Source organism: Capricornis sumatraensis, chromosome 12, assembly GCF_032405125.1.
Source record: "Capricornis sumatraensis isolate serow.1 chromosome 12, serow.2, whole genome shotgun sequence".
Classification (NCBI taxonomy): domain Eukaryota; kingdom Metazoa; phylum Chordata; class Mammalia; order Artiodactyla; family Bovidae; genus Capricornis; species Capricornis sumatraensis.
The window spans coordinates 45,195,238-45,213,902 of NC_091080.1; the positions used below are offsets into that span (position 1 = coordinate 45,195,238).

The following is an 18,665-nucleotide window of genomic DNA, read 5'->3' on the forward strand; positions in this document are numbered from 1 at the left end:
CTCAACAGCATCAGGACCAAACCTCGGCCGAGCCTGCGCTGTCCCGCGCCCTCTCCCAGGCACTGGTCCTCCTCTGGGTGAGCTTTCTTTCTAAGAGGATGAAAAGGAACCAGATACTTTGCTTATGTTGTTGCTTTGCTTATGTTGATACTTTGCTTATGATGTCTGGATTTACATATATTTAGACATTCAGTCTTGGGAGAAATGGTGTTCATAAATAACTCTATGGTTTATAGAATATCATATAAGCTCTCCCCAATGACATTTTTCAATCCAGACAGAATTGAAGGAATTTTCATTGCAGGATCAATCATTTCAAATCATGCAAATCTGGAAGTAGCTTGAATGTGCCACACCACAGAAGTGGATAAATCAGTTGTGCTCGATTGCACCATGGAGTTCCAATAGCGCTTACCATCATGAATGCACCCGATTAAGTTCAGTGATTTTGCTAGTTGCTAAGCTGTTACTTCTGTTCCAATTCCCCACCACACGCACGCACACACACATTTTGCTAGTTGCTGTTACTTCTGTTCCAGTTCCCCACCACACACACGCACACACATACAGCATTGTGATGCTGGTCCTGCCAGTGTCCCCAGACCCCAGCCAGCAGCGTGGCAGCCCTTGGTGCCAATCTTGTGCTGTTCTGGCTGTTGTGAACGTTCTCGTGCTCCCAGAACCAACTCCTTGAGTCCTGCAGAGCCAGCACTGCTGGCCGCTGCCCCTCCCTGGGCAGCCCGGGCCTTTCCTTCAAGCTTCTGGACCCTAACACCCTGCCCCTCTTCTCTGTGTGCCCCTGCCTCAGGGAGGGAGCTCTTCCTGCAAGTGCTTGCTCTGTGGGACCTCAGTTCCTGTGGCCGTTCGACTCTGACACCTATTTACATGTGTCCTTGTAATATGTTTTCTCTCGATATATTTAAAGTGGCTCCTGACTGATAAAATGACCATATGCCAGGAACTATAGACACAGAAGACAACTTAGATAATATTCACACTAGATTATTTACACACAGGATATAAGTTCATGTATACATACAAGTACATATTACATATTTTTACATATACTACATTTATACCTGTCCATACACCTATGTATATAAAATGTCATCTAACCCTCCCACCATGAGAGACAGAAGAAACTTGAGTCTCAGAGAACTTAGAGAAGTCCCACAGTATTACTGAGCAAAAGTGAGGAAGCTGGGGCTGTAATCCACAATCACTGACACCACAACCCATCTTTTTCCCACTCTGCCCAAGTCAGTCTATCCTTCCTAGTGTTTCATGGTTCAGTCCCTAGGCTGGTCTGCACGTTTCTTCATGTCATTATATAAATAAGCTTTAACTACTCTAATAACACTAAGACTGTCACTGCTGTATATAGCAGTCTGTGCTATACCAGAGTTAGAAGTTTGAGAAAACAGGAAAACATGCGTGCATGCTCAGTCACTTCAGCCATGTCTGACTGACTTTGCAACCCCAAGGACTATATCCCGCCAGGCTCTGTCCATGGGATTTCCCAGGCAAGAATACTAGAGAGGGTTACCATACCTTCCTCCATTGGATCTTCCCCACCCAAGGATAGAACCTTTGTCTCCGTGGACACCACTAATTCCAGGTTACTTGTCTTTCAAATATTCAGTCAATATGATTCAGTGCCTCTTCTGTGCCTGCTATGTGCTGGGCTCACTTGGAAGCAAAAGAAACCTAGTCCCGCCTTCAGAAAGTTTATAGTTGAATGCGGGGCTCCTTGGCACAAGGCCTTTGTGTCGCCCACCCCTTTGATTATTCCTGTAATCAAGGAGCCTTCGTTCATCTTCCATGCCCTTTCCTGAGTTCCAAGGGGCAGACAAGCAGTTGTTCATTAGGGAAGGGAGGGGATGCAGAGACCAGGCAGAAACAGTCAAGAGCAGCCTTGAGGCAAGGTCCTATTTCCCCATGAACAGATAACATACAACAGCATCTTTGAGCTATTCTGCAGCTACTGAACCCACTCCAGTGTTCTTGCCTGGAGAATCCCAGGGACGGGGGAGCCTGGTGGGCTGCCATCTATGGGGTCGCATAGTCGGACACGACTGAAGCGACTTAGCAGCAGCAGCAGCAGCTACTGAAACCCACTCCAGGTGGGAGAAGTTAACAATTAACCATGGTATGCTGCTCACATAAATCCCAGACCATCTGGACTTGAAGGCTGATCCATCAGAAGACAGTCCACAAGCTGATCATGCCCTCTTTGAAAAACTGCCATAAGACCTCTATCTTCTCCAAGTTGGGACATATGGTTTTGAGGGCAGGAGTCTGCTGTGGCCCTCTTTGCTTGGCAAAGCAATAAAGCCCTTCTTTTCTACTTCATCCAAAACTCTGAGATTCCATTTGGCACTAGTATACAGAGAAGCTGAGCTTTCGGCATCAGCAGACTGGGGAAACTCTAAATAATCCTACAGAGGAGAGGCCCTGAGTGTATTACATGGGGGTTTAACATAGATTTCATGACCTCCAGGGCAGTCTCAAATGCTGACCCCACACACATACTCTCAAGAGCTTGGCATGTGCCCCTCTCCTGCCTGGAATGGTGTGTCCAGTCTGCCTTTGTTTAGCAGAAACTTGTCAGTTCTCAATCAAAAAGCATCCACAGAGAGATCACAGCCATGGAGACTATACAGCTGTGTAATTTTTCCTAAAAACCTGCTCTTTTCTGGTGGGGAGTCAATCAGTGTTCCCAGTGACAGCAGCCAAAGCCCAGGCTTTCCCAGTTTAAATGCAATCAGTAACACGTTCTTGGACTGATCCTAGAACCAGTGGCCAGGACACTTTCTGAGGACAGATTCCAGATGTCTAAACGCAGATCTAACCAAACCAGAAATTCCTGCAGTCATCAGAGTCAGGACTCTGTCATCCCACCTTGACAGCTAAACCTCTGAACTCCCTTCTTGGCTGCATCTCATTAGTCAACAAACAGATCATTAGTCAACTATGCAGCAAAGAAAACGGCCTGGTGCAGCCAAGGTCCACTGATAGATGCTCCAATTAGTGGGAGAAACTTCAGAGAAGCAGGATATTTGCATAGCCTCAAAGGACCTCCCCCAGGAGACTTACTAAATACTGTAATGGTTTGCACAGATGTATCTGATTTTCTCAGTTCAGTTCAGTTCAGTTCAGTTCAGTTGCTCAGTTGTGTCTGACTCTGCAACCCCATGAATCACAGCATGCCAGGCCTGCCTGTCCATCACCAACTCCCGGAGTTCACTCAGATTCATGTTCATTGAGTCAATGATGCCATCCAGCCATCTCATCCTCAGTCGTCCTCTTCTCCTCCTGCCCCCAGTCCCTCCCAGCACCAAAGTCTTTTCCAATGAGTCAACTCTTCGTGTGAGGTGGCCAAAGTACTGGAGTTTCATCTTTAGCATCATTCCTTCCAAAGAAATCCCAGGGTTGATCTCCTTCAGAATGGACTGGTTGGATCTCCTTGCAGTCCAAGGGACTCTCAAGAGTCTTCTCCAACACCACAGTTCAAAAGGATCAATTCTTCGGCGCTCAGCTTTCTTCACAGTCCAACTTTTCTCAGGTTTCCTCCAACACCAGGCTAGAGGCGAACAGAATAACAGAATGAACAAAAGCTGCACGTGGGCCAAAAGGTTGTCTCTGTTCCCCAGGCTCAGGACAGAGCCTGACGCAGAGTGAATAAAGGAAGGAACTAACTGCAGATGGATTAGGGAAGGCCATGCCCGAGCATGGAGGGGAGAGGAGGGGAGAGCAGACTGGAAGCAGGAGGGACAATGCAGGCCCAGGACTCACCAGCCATAGTGAACCCACAGGACAGTGAACCAAGAAAGTGGGCCTCCAGCCACAGATGAGGGCTCTGTTACCTGAAACAGCTCCCAGCCCCTCTGGTCACCTGCCCTATCACATCCACCTGGTAACCATCATTCTACCCTCTGTCTCTACAAATCTGATTACTATGCACACTTCTTAGAAGTGTAATTGTACAGTACAGTTGACCCTCCAACAACAGCTGTGAATTGCACATGTCCACTTATATGTGGATATCTGTCAGCTGTAAATCTTACAGTACTACAGTCCATGGTTGGTTGAATCCTCAGATGCAGAGGACCCTTGGATATGAAGTCAATGCTTATTTACTCAATCACATCCAACTTTGTGACCTGGTGGACTGTAACTCTCCAGGCTCCTCTGTCCATGGGATTTTCCAGGCAAGAATACTGGAATGGCTTGCCATTTTCTCCTCCAGATTTTCCCGACCCAGATATCAAAGTCTCATCTTGTGTCTCCTGCATTGCCCAGAGATGCTTTACCACTGAGCCACTGGGGAAGCCCTGGATATGAATGGATGACTGTAACTTACATATGGATTAACCCTCATAACTGTTTTTGTCTTTTATGATTGGCTTATTTTACTGTCTTTAAGATTCATCCATGTTGTAAACTGTGACAAGATTTCCTTCCTTCTTAAGGCTGAACAGTATTCCACTGTATATACACATCACATTATGCTTATCCATTATCTGACAATGGACACTTGGATTGCTTCCTTTTGCCAGCTGGGAATACTGCTGCAATAAACATGGATGTACAAATACCTGTGGGAGTTCCTGCTTTCATTCCTTTTGGAATGAAATGTACCAGAAATAGAATTGCTGGATCATGTGATAATGCTGTGGTTAATTTGCAGGGGGGGAGGGGAGTGGGGGAAAACTGCCGTAATTTTCCACAGCAGTCACACCATTCTATATTCCTACCAGCAACACGAGTTCCCAATTTCTCCATATCCTCAATACTTGTTATTTTCTGCTTTGTGGTTGTTCTTGTTTTGTAGTAGCCATCCTAATGGGGGTGATGTGTTCTCATTTTACTTTTGACTTGCATTTCCTGGTGGCTCAGATTGTAAAGAATCTGCCTGCAATGTGGGAGACCTGGTGTTCAATCTCTGGGTTGGGAAGATTCCCTGGAGAAGGGAATGGCAATCCACTCCAGTATTCCTGCCTGGAGAATCCCATGGACAGAGGAGCCTGGCAGGCTACAGTCCACGGGGTCACAAAGCGTCAGACACAACTGAGCAACTCAACACATTCACTGCACTTTAATCAGTGAGGCTGAGCATCTTTTCATGTGGTTATTGGTCATTTGCATGTTTTTTTGGGGAAATGTCTATTTAAATCCTTTGCCCATTTTTAAACAGTTGTTGGGTGGTGGTGTTGGGTTGTAGGGGTTCTTTACACGTTCAGCATAGCAATCCCTTATATATATATGTAAATCTTTCTCCCATTCCACCATTTGCCTTTTCACTTTGCCTGTAAATGACCATTTCTCTGGCTATAAAATTGAAGGATATTACTTTCTATCAGCACTGAAAATACTACTTTGTTGTCTTGGGATCTGTTATTGGTAAGAGGTAGTCACAGAGAGTTGGATCATAAAGAAAGCTGAGCACCAAAGAATTGATGTTTTTTAACTATGGTGTTGGAGAAGACTCTTGAGAGTCTCTTGGACTGTAAGGAGATCCAACCAGTCTATCCTAAAGGAAATCAGTCCTGTATATTCATTAGAAGGACTGGTGCTGAAGCACCAATACTTTGGCCACCCAATGGGAAGAACTGACTCATTGAAAAAGACCCTGATGCTGGAAAAGGTTGAAGGTGGGAGGAGAAGGGGATGACAGAGGATGAAATGGTTGGATGGCATCACTGACTTGATGGACATGAGTTAGAGCAAGCTCTGGGAGTTGGTGATGGACAGGGAGGCCTGGAGTGCTACAGTCCACGGGGTCAGAGTCAGACAGGACAGAGCGAGTGAACTGAGAGGAAGTCAGCTGCCAGTCTTAGTGTTCTTTTGGTAATTTGATTTCTATCTCTGGAATCTGAAAAACCCTAGATTTTTCTCTTTATTCTAAATATTTGATAATTTCACTACTCTATGTCTAGGTTTCAAGGACTTAAGTCTTTCTTCAATTCTTCAACCCAGGAAGGACCCTGAGTCAGAGTGACTGGCCAAAAACTAATGCAAAAACTAATCCCATCACCATAAAACCTGAGACTGCAAGCCAGTGGCAGAACAGTCCTCCTGGGTTCCCCTACCCTCCTATATAAAGCGTCTTGCTTTGTAAGCACGTGTCTTTCCTCGGACAATTCAATTCCCAGTGTTAGACAAGAGCCCACTTTCAGGCCCTGGAAAGGGTCCTCCTTCCTACAACTTTGTGGGTTTTTTCTTCTTCAATCTTTCACATTTACAGCTCCATGGCTTCCATAGACCCCTCTAATAGTTTCACAGCTGCCTTGAGCTGCCCTTATTCTTCCCCAGCCCTCAGCTCAGAACTAGAACCCAAAATGGCGTTTTTTGGAGTTGCTAGCCAGCAATAGCAACGCGGGGGGTGGGGGGGAACCTCTGTGGATGCGGTCCTCAGGCAGCTGGCCCTGATCCAGGATGGGAAGCAGCCCGTTGTCCACCAGGCTCTGCTGGTGGACGATATCTAGGGAAAGAGGAATCACAAGTTGGGGTACCGGGGAGTCATCTTGGCTGGGACATGATCTGGCCGCTTTACCTGCACCAGAACATGAGTCTCAGGGCAAACAGGCGTTGTCCATCTGCTTGAACCGCTGAAGAAAGGGCTGCGTTATCAGGGAGTGAAGAATGTCCACACCTTAGGTGGGGACGAGTACCTCCCCTCCCTCGGCGATAAGGCCCATCCCCGGGCCAAGGTTATGCCAACTCACTTCAGGATCTTGTCTCCTCCGAAACCTGCAGTAAGTGATACTTGTAGGCGCGTCTATGTCCAGTTATTGTTTAGCAGTACTCGCCAGTTATAAATAAGAAATTTCAGGAGCCTTCGGACGGTGAGAGGGGGCTATCCCCCGGTTCACAACTCAACCTTAAACCCGGGTTTCAAATCAAGATTGACTACACGGGGCCACCCTAAATCACACGCACCTACGATTTCCGCTTGAAATACAAGCAAATTACTTCAAAGCGCGGGGGTCCGGAATCAAGACGCACGCGGGGTCCTTGAGGCCGCAGTCTGGACGGAGGCCGTCCCGCTGCAGCTAGCATCCCCGCGCCCCCTCCCGCCCAGCTTGCGGCCGGGAGGTGCCTCGAGCGCCTTCCACTCACTTCCGCCGATGTTGCCCCGCCCCTTCCGCCGCCCGCCCGACAGACCACGCCCCGGCGGCGGGCGCGGACGCAATGCGGGGTGGGGCGGGGCCGTGCGCGACGCGGCGCGGGGAGGGATCGCGGCGGAGGCGGGGGCGGGGCGCGGAGCCGGGCGCGGAGCCGGGCGCCGAGCCGCCGGGAGCGCCCGAGTAGCCACCGCCGCCGACGCCGTCGGGGGCCTGGCGCGCCCCGCCAGCCCGGGCCGGTGGGTGCCACGGCCGCCCGCGGAACATGGCGCCCTGTACGCTCTGGCGCTGCTGCCAGCGCACCGTGGGCTGGGTGCCTGTGCTGTTCATCACCTTCGTTGTCGTGTGGTCCTACTACGCGTACGTGGTGGAGCTGTGCGTGTGTGAGTACCGGGCGGGCAGCCTTCGGCCTCTCCTCAGCTTCCCCTGGCGCGGCCTCGGCGCGCCCGCGTGTGCGTTCACCCGAGCCCGGCCGCGGGGCCCACTTCGACCCGGGGGTCTCGGGACAGTGTCCGTCTTCTGAGGTGGAGGGAGCGGTGCCCCCGGCCCGGCCTCCCTGCCCGGCTGTTCGCGGAGTTGCCGTGCCCTCCGCCGGGGTTCCGAGGGCTCTTCTCGCCCGGGCCCTGGGCGCGGGCGGAGCCGCCGCGGGTGCGGACCCGAGGTCCTGGCTCAGCCGCCGGCAGCTCCTGCCGCTCCTTCCCGGAAACTCGGGGCCGGCGGTGTCGCGCTGCTGGCGACCTCGGTCCCGAGGTCCCCCAGAACTACCCACTCGGTCGCGAGCGCACAGCTGCCTGAGGGCCCTCGGGGTGCACTTCGAGGGGAGCCCCGGCACCGGGCTGGGTGCTGGTGGCGAAAACGGGGGGACGCCGCGGCACCCGCGGCGTCCTCCACCCCGAAGCGCAGATGCGGACCCGCGCGAGCGAGCTCGCGTGAAATAAGTGGGTTAAAACAGCATTCCTACGAGGGAGAGACCGCTTTGGCTCAGAAGGTTTGAAGGAAGGTTTTGAAACAAACATGTCCACTTTCAAGAAAGTTGTTTTGTACCTGTGAAACATTAAATTCCTGCAAGTAGATCCAGAATAAATTAGTTGTGAAATACATATCAAACAGTAGTGGAGTTCGTCTGTTGAATATGATTTGTTTAGTTTTGTCCTTTTGGATACCAAAATGTTTGCCGTAAAGGTTGTTCGAATCCATTATAAAACTGACTAGCTTTAGGCATTTCTTAAAGCTACTGCTTCCAGAAAGTGATCATGATCACAGGATTCTCATCAGCTTGTGGTGAGACTTTCCCTCACTCAGTGCTCTGAGGTAGGCATTTATTTATTCCAAAACTTGGACCAGTCTTACTCAGTTCTTTCAGAAGATAATTCCCTCCCTCTCCCCATTCCATAGGGATTTTGAAGTAAAGGTTCTGAAACTTTACTTGAAAATGTGCGTTTATGTTGAAATTGCACATTTAACCTATAGTTATCAAAAATATCAAAAGGTGATATCAAACATGAAAGGAACATGAATGTGTACTGGTAGGGATAAAGGGAACTTTTCGTCTTTCTCTCCTTTAATCTTAGTGTCTCTGAGCATAGATGTCCCTACCTACAGATGGAGGAAATGAAAATGAGTAATAGGCCCTTTGGTTGGTCACGTGAATGTTGAGTACTTGCAGAAAAGTGACCCACATCTTTCCACTCTGCATGTAAACTTAGTGAGCTAGCCAGGGTCCCTGGAACTGTGATTGTTTGGTCCATAATGGGGAGTTGGGGCGGGGCTAAGCGCTTGCCCTTATAGGAGATCAGTAAGACTTTAGACCTACCCTTTAGAGATCATCCGGGCTTCCCTGATGGCTCCCACGGTAAAGCGTCTGCCCGCAATGCGGGAGACCCGGGTTCGATTCCTGGGTCGAGAAGATCCCCTGGAGATGGAAATGGCAATCCACTCCAGCACTGTTGCCTGGAAAATCCCATGGATGGAGGAGCCTGATAGGCTACAGTCCATGGGGTCGCAAAGAGTCAGACACGACTGAGCGACTTCACTTCACTTAGAGATCACACCCCAGCATTTCTTCAAGTTAAAACATTGTGCAACAACTGAGGCCCAGTGCTTGGCAGAAATTTTCAAATACTCAGTGGATTAAAGGTCTTACATAGAGCCTGCATTTACTACTAAGATACCAGCCTTGAACTAGGGGAGCTTTGGGGATGTCTGCAGTGTCACTGGACTTTATGGGGGAGCATAAACACTATCATATTGAACCTGTCCTTTAAACCACTTGTGTATAATCCGTGTTTTCATAAGCACAGATTGTCTTACTGAGATATACCAATGTTTAACTTTATAGAAGCTTTAAATCGAGTGAGTGTGAGTTTTACTTAAAATGCTGTTTCAGTAATTTTTGCAGGATTTTGTTTCTGGTGTTCTTCAGCCAACTACATGGGAGAGAATGATGATAATTGTATCTTAACACATGTTAATTTATTTAGTCCTCATAATAACAAAAGTGATTTGTGCAGGGTCATACAACTAGTAAATGGCATAACCAGAACTGGAACTCAAGTGGTTTAGCTCCAGAGTACCTGCTTTTATATTTAACTACTATGCAAGACTAGTGTACTTGATTATCCGGATCTAGACAATCGGTAGATTCCATTCTTATCTAATTATTTATATAAAGTAGTTTTCTCCTGAAAGGTAGCAGCTGAAGGTTGCTAAATATCTCAGATGGTAAAAAGGCGTGGCCCACTGAAAGGCATTTGAAAAAATAAATTGTTTATAGGAAGCCCTTGTTCCACCTCATCTTCTCTATCTTCTCAATTTTGTAGTTACATACACACACACACAGAAGTAGTGGTAGGAATAATATTGCGGGTAAACTTGAGTAGTAAGTGATGCATCTGAGATGGCCATCACAGGGGTGATAAGCAGAGAAGTAACAACTGAGTAGTAATATTGGTCCTTGATTTTAAATAAGCTGAAATTCTTTGATTTTCCCTCAAGGCTAATATTTGAGCATTCGAGGTTAGCTGTGCGTGGATTGACCAACTTTTCCAGTTTGGTCAAGCTGGTTATTTGCAGGGGAAGTGCTAATACACTTCCTCAGACTTTATCAGGTTGTTTGGAGCTGTTAGCAGTAGATGTGTAACTCTTGTTTGGCGTTTAGAGGATCTGAGAGTTTAAAGAGATTTTAGAGATGACCTAATTCAGTCTCTTTATTTTACTTCTGAGAAAACTATTAGTTGGAAGAGCTATATGGTTTGTCCAAGGACAGATATTCCTTTTTACCTTTTTTCAGATAGAATATGTAGGATAGAACTGTAACCTCTGGGTCTACATATCTAATAATTCCTATGTCTCCTGTGTAATTTCTTCAGAGACAAGATAAATAGCTTAAACATTAACATTGAACACACTGTCTCCACACAGTTGATTCCAACATGTTCTACTGATTTCAAAAGAACCAGCTTTTGATTTCACTTATTTTTCTGTTTTTTTTTTTTTTTTCTGTTTTCTATTTCATTGATTTCTTATCTGATATTTCCCTTTCACTTTGGGTTTAACTTGTTCTTTTTCTAGTTTCTGAATTTAAAAATTGAAGTGATTGATTTGAGCCCTTTTTTTAGGGCTTTATTCACATCCCGTGAATGTCGATATATTGTATTTTCATTTTCATTCACTTAAAATTATTTTCTGGTTTCAGTTTTCACTTCATAAGGAATGAAGTTTGTGTAGATGGCAGTTACTTGGGGATTTTTTCTTTTTTTCTTTTTTTACTGATTTCAAACTTAATTCCGTGTGGTCAGAGAACATACCTTGTATGACTTGTCCTTTAAAAATATATTCAGGCTTGCTTTATGGCCCAGAATGTGGTCAGTCTGAGAAGTGTTTCATGTGCATTTCATAAAAATGTATTCTGTATTCAACAGTGTTAATTTTGCTGTTTGTGCTGGGTATTCTGTTATGTCATAATGCTCCATAAACGTGAATTAAGGCAGGTTGGTTGATAGTGTGGTTCGAATCTTCTGTATTCCTGCTGATTTTCTATTTGTTCTAAGGATTAATTACTCAGAGAGGTATAAAATAATAATTGGATTTGTCTGTCTCTCCTCATAGTTCTCTCAGTCTTTGTATTTATGTATTTTGCAGCTCTGTAATTTAGCACATGTGATATTTTGCATTGTTGTGTCCTCTTAATGAATTGACTCTTTGTTATTATGAAATGACTTATTCTTGGTGATAGTGTTCGTTTTGAAATCTACTTTGGCAGATATTAACGTGTCCATTGATGTTTCTTTTGATTAGTATTAGCATGGTATGTCCTTTTACTTTAACGTGTTTACTTTAATCTTTATACTTAAAACGCATTTCTTATAAGCACCATATCGTTGGGTCTTGCTTTTTTAACCTAGTCTGAAAATACCTGCTCTTTTGTTTTTTTGAATTGAGATGTATTTGACATATAACATTCATTTCAGGTGTCAGCATAATGATTTCAGATATAAATATATTGCAAAGTGGTCATCACAAGATTAGTCAACATTCATCACTTTACATAGTTATAACTGTGTCTTCCCTGTGATGGGAACTTTTAAAATTTACTCTCGGAGACTTCTGGCAGTCCAGTGGTTAAGAATCTGCCTTGCAATTCAGGGGATGTGGGTTTGATCCCTGGTCAGGGAACTAAGATCTCACATGCTGTGGAGCAACTAAGCCCACGTGCCACAACTAGCAAGCCTGTGTGGTCCAACTACTGAGCCCACATGCTCAACTAGAGAGTCTATGTGCCACAATGAAAGATGCCCCTGCCGTAACTAAGACCTGATGTGTTCAAATAAATAATATTTTTTGAAAATAAAATTTACTCTCATAGCAACTTTCAAATGTAACAGTACTCACTGTGCTGTACAATCTCTGCCTTTTAATTGGCTTGTTTTGACCATTTTAATGTGGTTGTTGATGTGAGTAACTTTAAGTCTTTCTGTTTTTTAAAAAAGTCCTAAAATATTCAAATAAGTAAATAAATCTTATCTGTTTAACTATGTAGTTACTGTTTCTAGTATACCTCATTCTTTTTTATAGATCTGTATTTCCAAGTCCTTATTGCACAATTCAGACTTAAAGAAGTAGGGAAAACCACTAAATCATTCAGGTATGACCTAAATCAAATCCCTTTCAGTCGTCATACAGTGGAAGTGACAAATAGACTCAAGAGATTAGATCTGATAGACAGAGTGCCTGAAGAACTATGGATGAAGGTTCGTGATATTGTACAAGTCAGGGATCAAGACCAGCCCCAAGAAAAAGAAATGCAAAATGGTTGTCTGAGGAGGCCTTACAAATAACAGAAAAGAAGAGAAGCGAAAGGCAAAGGAGAGAAGGAAAGATATACTCATTTCAATGCAGAGTTCCAGAGAATAGCAAGGAGAAAAAAGAAAGCCTTCCTCAGTGATCAATGCAAAGAAATAGAGGAAAACAATAGAATGGGAAAGACTAGAGATCTCTTCAAGAAAAGCAGAGATACCAAGCGAACATTTGATGCAAAGATGGGCACAATAAAGGACAGAAATAGTATGAACCTAACAGAAGCAGAAGATGTTAAGAAGAGGTGGCAGGAATACACAGAACTATACAAAAAAGATTTCCATGACCCAGATAACCACCATGGTGTGATCACTCACTTAGAGCCAGACATCCTGGAATGCAAAGTCACATGGGCCTTAGAAAGCATCACTATGAGCAAAGCTAGTGGAGGTGATGAAATTCCAGTTGAGCCGTTTGAAATCCTAAAAGATGATGCTGTGAAAGTGCTGCACTCAATATGCCAGCACATTTGGAAAACTCAGCAGTGGCCACAGGACTGGAAAAGGTCCGTTTTCATTGCAATCCCTAAGAAAGGCAGTGCCAAAGAATGTTCAAACTACTGCACAACTGCGCTCATCTCACATGCTAGCAAAGTAACACTCAAAATTCTCCAAGCCAGGCTTCAACAATACATGAACTGTGAACATCCAGATGTTCAAGCTGGATTTAGAAAAGGGAGAGGAGCCAGAGAGCTAATTGCCAACATCTGTTAGATCACTGAAAAAGCAAGAGAGTTCCAGTAAATATCTACTTCTGTGTCATTGACTACTATGCCAAAGCCTTTGACTGTGTGAATCACAACAAACTGGAAAATTCAAGAGGTGGGAATACCAGACCACCTTACCTGCCTCCTGAGAAATCTGTATGCAAGTCAAGAAGCAACAGTTAACAACATGAAACAACAGACTGGTTCCAAATCGGGAAGGGAGTACATTAAGGCTGTATATTGTCACCCTGCTTATTTAACTTATATGCAGAGTATATCATGCAAAATGCCGGACTGGATGAAGCACAAGCTGGAATCAAGATTGCCAGGAGAAATATCAATAATCTCATGATACGCAGATGGCACCACCCTTATGGCAGAAAGTGAAGAAGAACTACAGAGCCTCCTGATGAAAGTCAAAGAGGAGAGTGGAAAAGTTGGCTTAAAACTCAACATTCAGAAAACTAAGATCATGGTATCCGGTCCCATGATTTCATGACAAGTAGATGGGGAAGCAATGGAAACAATGAGAGACTTTATTTGGGGGGGAGGGGGGGTTCCAAAATCACTCCAGATGGTGCCTGCAGCCATGAAATTAAAAGATGCTTACTCCTTGGAAGAAAAGCTATGACCATCCTAGACAGCATATTAAAAAGCAGAGACTTGACTTTGCCAACAAAGGTCCTTCTGGTCAAAGCTGTGATTTTTACAGTAGTCATGTTTGGATGTGAGAGTTAGACTGTAAAGAAAACTGAGTGCCGAAGAATTGATGCTTTTGAACTGTGGTGTTGGAGAAGACTCCTGAGAGTCCCTTGGACTGCACGGAAATCAAACCAATCCATCCTAAAGGAAATCAGTCCTGAATATTCATTGGAAGGACTGATGCTGAAGCTCCAATGCTTTGGCCACCTGATCGGAAGAGCCAGCTCATTGGAAAAGACCCTGATGATGGGAAAGATTGAAGGCAGGAAGAGAAGGGGAGGACAGAGGATGAAAAATGGTTGGATGGCATCACTGACTCAATGGACATGAGTTTGAGCAAGCTCTGGGAGTTGGTGATGGACAGGGAAGCCTGGTGTGCTGCAGTCCACGGGGTCACAAAGAGTCAGACATGACCTAGCAACCCAACTGGCTGATTTCCAACTGGTGCCATTTTCACCTGCCTGAGGGCTTCCTTTAACATTTATTGTAATTCAGGTCAGTTGGTGATAAATTGTTTCAGCTTTCTGTGGTTAAGAATCTACCTTTCAATGCAAGGGACATGGGTTCAATCCCTGGTCAGGGAACTGGATCCCATATGTCTCAGGGCAATTGAGCCCAAGCACAGCAACTAGAGAGACCCTCACTGCAATGAAAGATCCCTTGTGCCACAACTAAGACCCAACACAGCCAAAAACAAATACTTTCAAAATGCCAAAAATACTTTATTCATTCACAGTGATTTTTTTTTGGACAACTTACCAAGTTATGCTTCCCTGATAGGTCAGTTGATAAAGAATCTGCCTGCAATGTAGGAGACCCCTGTTTGATTCCTGGGTTGGGAAGATCCCCTGGAGAAGGGATAGGCTACCCACTCCAGTATTCTTAGGCTTCCCTTGTGGCTCAGCCGGTAAAGAATCCGCCTGGAATGCTGGAGACCTGGGTTCAGTCCCTAGGTCGGGAAGATCCCCTGGAGAAGGGAAAGGCTAAAATTCCCTGGACTGTATAGTCCATGCGGTCACAAAAAGTCAGACATGACTGAGCAATTCTCACTTCACTAAAGCAAGTTATGCAGTCATTACAACCATCCATTTTTATTACATTTTTTATCACCCCAGTCAGAGCCATTGTGTCCATTGTGGTTAATTTGTTCCCATCCAGTCCCAGGTGACCACTAATCACCTTTCCGTCTCTGTGTGCTTTTTCTGGACATCTCATATAATTGAAGTCAAACAGTAAATGGTCTTTTGTGTCCGGTGTCTATTACGTTTTTTGAGGTTCATCTGCATTGTAGTGTATATCAGTATTTCTCCCTTTATTACCTACTTCACATTCAAATTTGTATTTTTCTTTTTCTAAAGTTCAGTTTACTTAAAAATATATTTCCAGTAAGCCTCCATAAATCACTTGTGCATTGAATTAGACTATAAATAAAAACCATGCACTTTATTATGTTTAAGTATATTAAAAATCCTGCTTTTGAGATTTCTAGTATGATTGGCTCCTGTCCATCTTTGTATCCACTAGAGAATCTAGTTACTAGTAGACTTTCAATAAATAGTGCTCAACTGAATGGAATTATATTCTTAAAAAGTTAAATATGGAAGAGGTACTGGACAACTTAGAAACCAGGTCAGACTGTTTGGAAGAACAAAGTTATGCCCTAGTCATGTAGATAAAGCTTTCCTTCTCTTCTAGTCACTTCCGCTTTGCGGCAAAGAAGACTTTGCGTGCTAAACTCCAGCCTCTAATATCTGTCTACTTGACATCTCTGTTGTTATATCTTATTGGCTTATCTTCCAAAAGAAAACTTATCAGACTTATCCACCAAAATAAAACTCCTTTGAGTTTTTTCTATCTCCCTAACTGTTCCTCATATCTTAGCTCAGTAAATGGCAGTTTCATCCTTTGAGTTCCCTGGTTGAAAAGTCATTCTACATCCCACTGATCAGCAAATGTTGTCATTACCTGTATCACAACCCAGTTGCTTCTCACGACTACCACTGCAGGTGTATTCAAGCCACCATGATCTCAGTCTCGTGAAAAATATGGCCACAGTAATTCTCACTTCCTCCCAAGAAATGGAGCCTATTTGCCCACCAGTGAGTCTGGGCTGGCTTTATACTTGCTGTGACCAGTAGAACATGGTGGGAGTGATGGTGAGAGCTGGAGCCTCAATCTCAGGTGGTCCATGGGCTCCTCAATATTAGGGATGAAAATGTTCATTCCCTACTGGTGGTGCAATAAAGGGGATCTGGGAAGAATTCAAAATGACTGTACTGTTTTAAAAAAGTGAAAAGCACAGATATCTCATGGTAAGAGTTAAAGGATTTAAATACAGATGACCAACAGACAAAAATGCTCAACATTGCTAATTATTAGAGAAATGAAAAATCAGAACTGTGCCTCCCTGGTGGTTCAGTGGTAAAGAATCTGCCTGCCAGTGCAAGAGATGTGGGTTTGATCCCTCACCTCACACTGGTCAGATGGTCATCATCAAAAAGTCTACAAACAACAAATGCTGGAGAGGGTGTGGAGAAAAAGGGAACCTCCTACATGTTGGTGGGAATGTAAATTGATACAGCCACTGTGGAGAACAGTATGGAGGTTCCTTAAGAAACTAAAAATAGATCTAACATGTGACCCAGCAATCCCACCACTAGGCATACACCCTGAGAAAACCATAATTCAAAAGGACACGTGTACCCCTGTGTTCATAGAAGCACTATTTACAATAAATAGCCAGGATATGTAACAGCCTAAATGTCCAATGACAGGTGAATGGATAAAGAAAATGTGGAACATATATACAGTCGAACATTGTTCAGCCACTAAAAGGAATGAAATAAGGTCATTTATAGATGGTGTGGGTGGACCTACAGTCTATCATACAGAGTGAAGTAAGTCAGAAAGTGTTAGTCACTCAGTTGTGTCCAATTCTTTGCGACCCCATGGACTGTGGCCTGCCAGGCTCCTCTCTCTATGGAATTCTCCAGGCAGGAATGCTGGAGTGGGTTGCCATGCCCTCCTGCAGGGGATCTTCCCGACCCAGGGGTCTATCCCAAGTTTCTTTCCTCCTGTATTGGCAGGCACATTGTTTACCTCTAGTGCCACCTGGGAAGCAACACCCTTTTATCATGTCTCTCCCTCCTCACTTCATCCCTATCCTCTCACCCTGAACGTATCCTCCACAAAGTGGCCAGAATGAGCCCGTTAAGATGGATACCAGACTCATCACTCCTCTGATGAAAATCGTGGCTGGCTTCCTCTCTCGCTCAGTGACACTCCTGACCATGGCCTCTTCCCCAGTGGCATAACTTCCTCTCCACTCTTGCTTTCAGCTGTTCTCCAGCTGCCAGGCTGGCCTCCTTGCTACACCATGTTCCTTGTCGAGTGAGCTCAGTACCTTCCTTACCCAGCCTCTCTGAGTTTGCTCCTGTGCTATAAGATGGGAGTGGTGTCTCTTAATACTGTCATGGGAAGTCCTCAGCAGAGGAGGCTCTCCGATGTTACTGGGGCTAGGGGGAAGACTTAAATAGCCACTGGCATACTTTTTCTTGCTTTCCCTTTTCTGCCAGGAAGTTGTTTTGTTTTTTGTTTTGCAATTCTTAGAGTGACATTTCCCCTCACCGCTCCCCCCCGCCGCCCCCAACCAAGCCCACACATAGGCTGAATAAGTGAAGGAGCACATTCTCACAGATTTTTTAACTGCTGCATTTGAAGATGAAATTGCACAGTAAGTTCCTGTTTTCCTTCGAGCTGTTGGTCATGTTGGGAGCGTGAGTGTGGGGGGTGGTTGTCTGGGAGTGGGGGCCTGCACACTGTGCCACCTGGGACTTCATGAGGATTAACACCTGAGCCTTTGCTGTAAGCCTGTCAGCTGCCCAGATTTAGATGTGCTGACACACGCAGCACATCATCTTGAGCAGATGGGCGCCTACACCTAAATGAGTGGAGAGTCACGAGCAATGGTGACTCCGGTTTCATGAAGACAGGAGACAGACCCACGGGTCTTGAGGATAAAAGTTGTTTTTAAAAACATGATTGCCCTCTGTTCTCTCACTCTTCCCAGTGCTGCGTTACTACTCACTCATGTGAACTTTGGCTCACCCAGTCAGAGTCATAGGAAAAATAGTTTTTATTAACATACTAGTTGAACAAACATGAGCTTACTAAAGGTGAAGTCTTCAGGGCTGCTTCTTAAACTAATTGCATGGAAACCCTGTCATCAGCACCTGAAGGACCTAGTGCCGACACCTCAGGGTGTTAGCAGCGTGCGTCTGGTGTCAGTATTGAGAAAGGAGCGAGGGGCCATGACTGTGGCCGGCGGGACATACTTGTGTGCATTGCCCTCCATATTGCACACTCTCCAAGAAGCCACAGTGAATCTTCTGAGTGAGTGAGTGAAGTTGCTCAGTCATGTCTGACTCTTTGTGACCCCATGGACTATAGCCTACCAGGCTTCTCTGTTCATGGGATTTTCCAGGCAATAGTACTGGAGTGGATTGCCATTTCCTTCTCCAGGGGATCTTCCCAACCCAGAGATTGAACCCGAGTCTCCCACATTGTAGACAGACGCTTTACCATCTGAGCCACCGAAGCTTGAGGCAAAATGCTCACTCCTCTGTGCTCCAGTGGCTTCATCCCTCACTCTTAATGAAATCCAGAGATCCCTGTAGCCCGGGAGGCCCTGGTGCTGCTGACTCATTCCTTCCTTCACTCCTTCTGCCTCAGCACTGCAGCCTCTTTGCATCAATCAGGCCTCACATGGTCCCACC

General features: G+C 45.3%; 1 protein-coding gene across 1 annotated transcript in view; it reads left to right on the forward strand.

Moving 5' to 3' along the window:
• The first annotated feature begins 7,392 nt into the window (after positions 1 to 7,392).
• ZDHHC20 (zinc finger DHHC-type palmitoyltransferase 20) overlaps positions 7,393 to 18,665 on the forward strand; it is a 59,294-nt gene continuing 48,021 nt past the window's right edge. The window contains exon 1 of the mRNA XM_068984188.1: positions 7,393 to 7,510. Coding sequence (XP_068840289.1) covers positions 7,393 to 7,510 — 118 coding nt within the window. The remainder of the gene's footprint in view (positions 7,511 to 18,665) is intronic.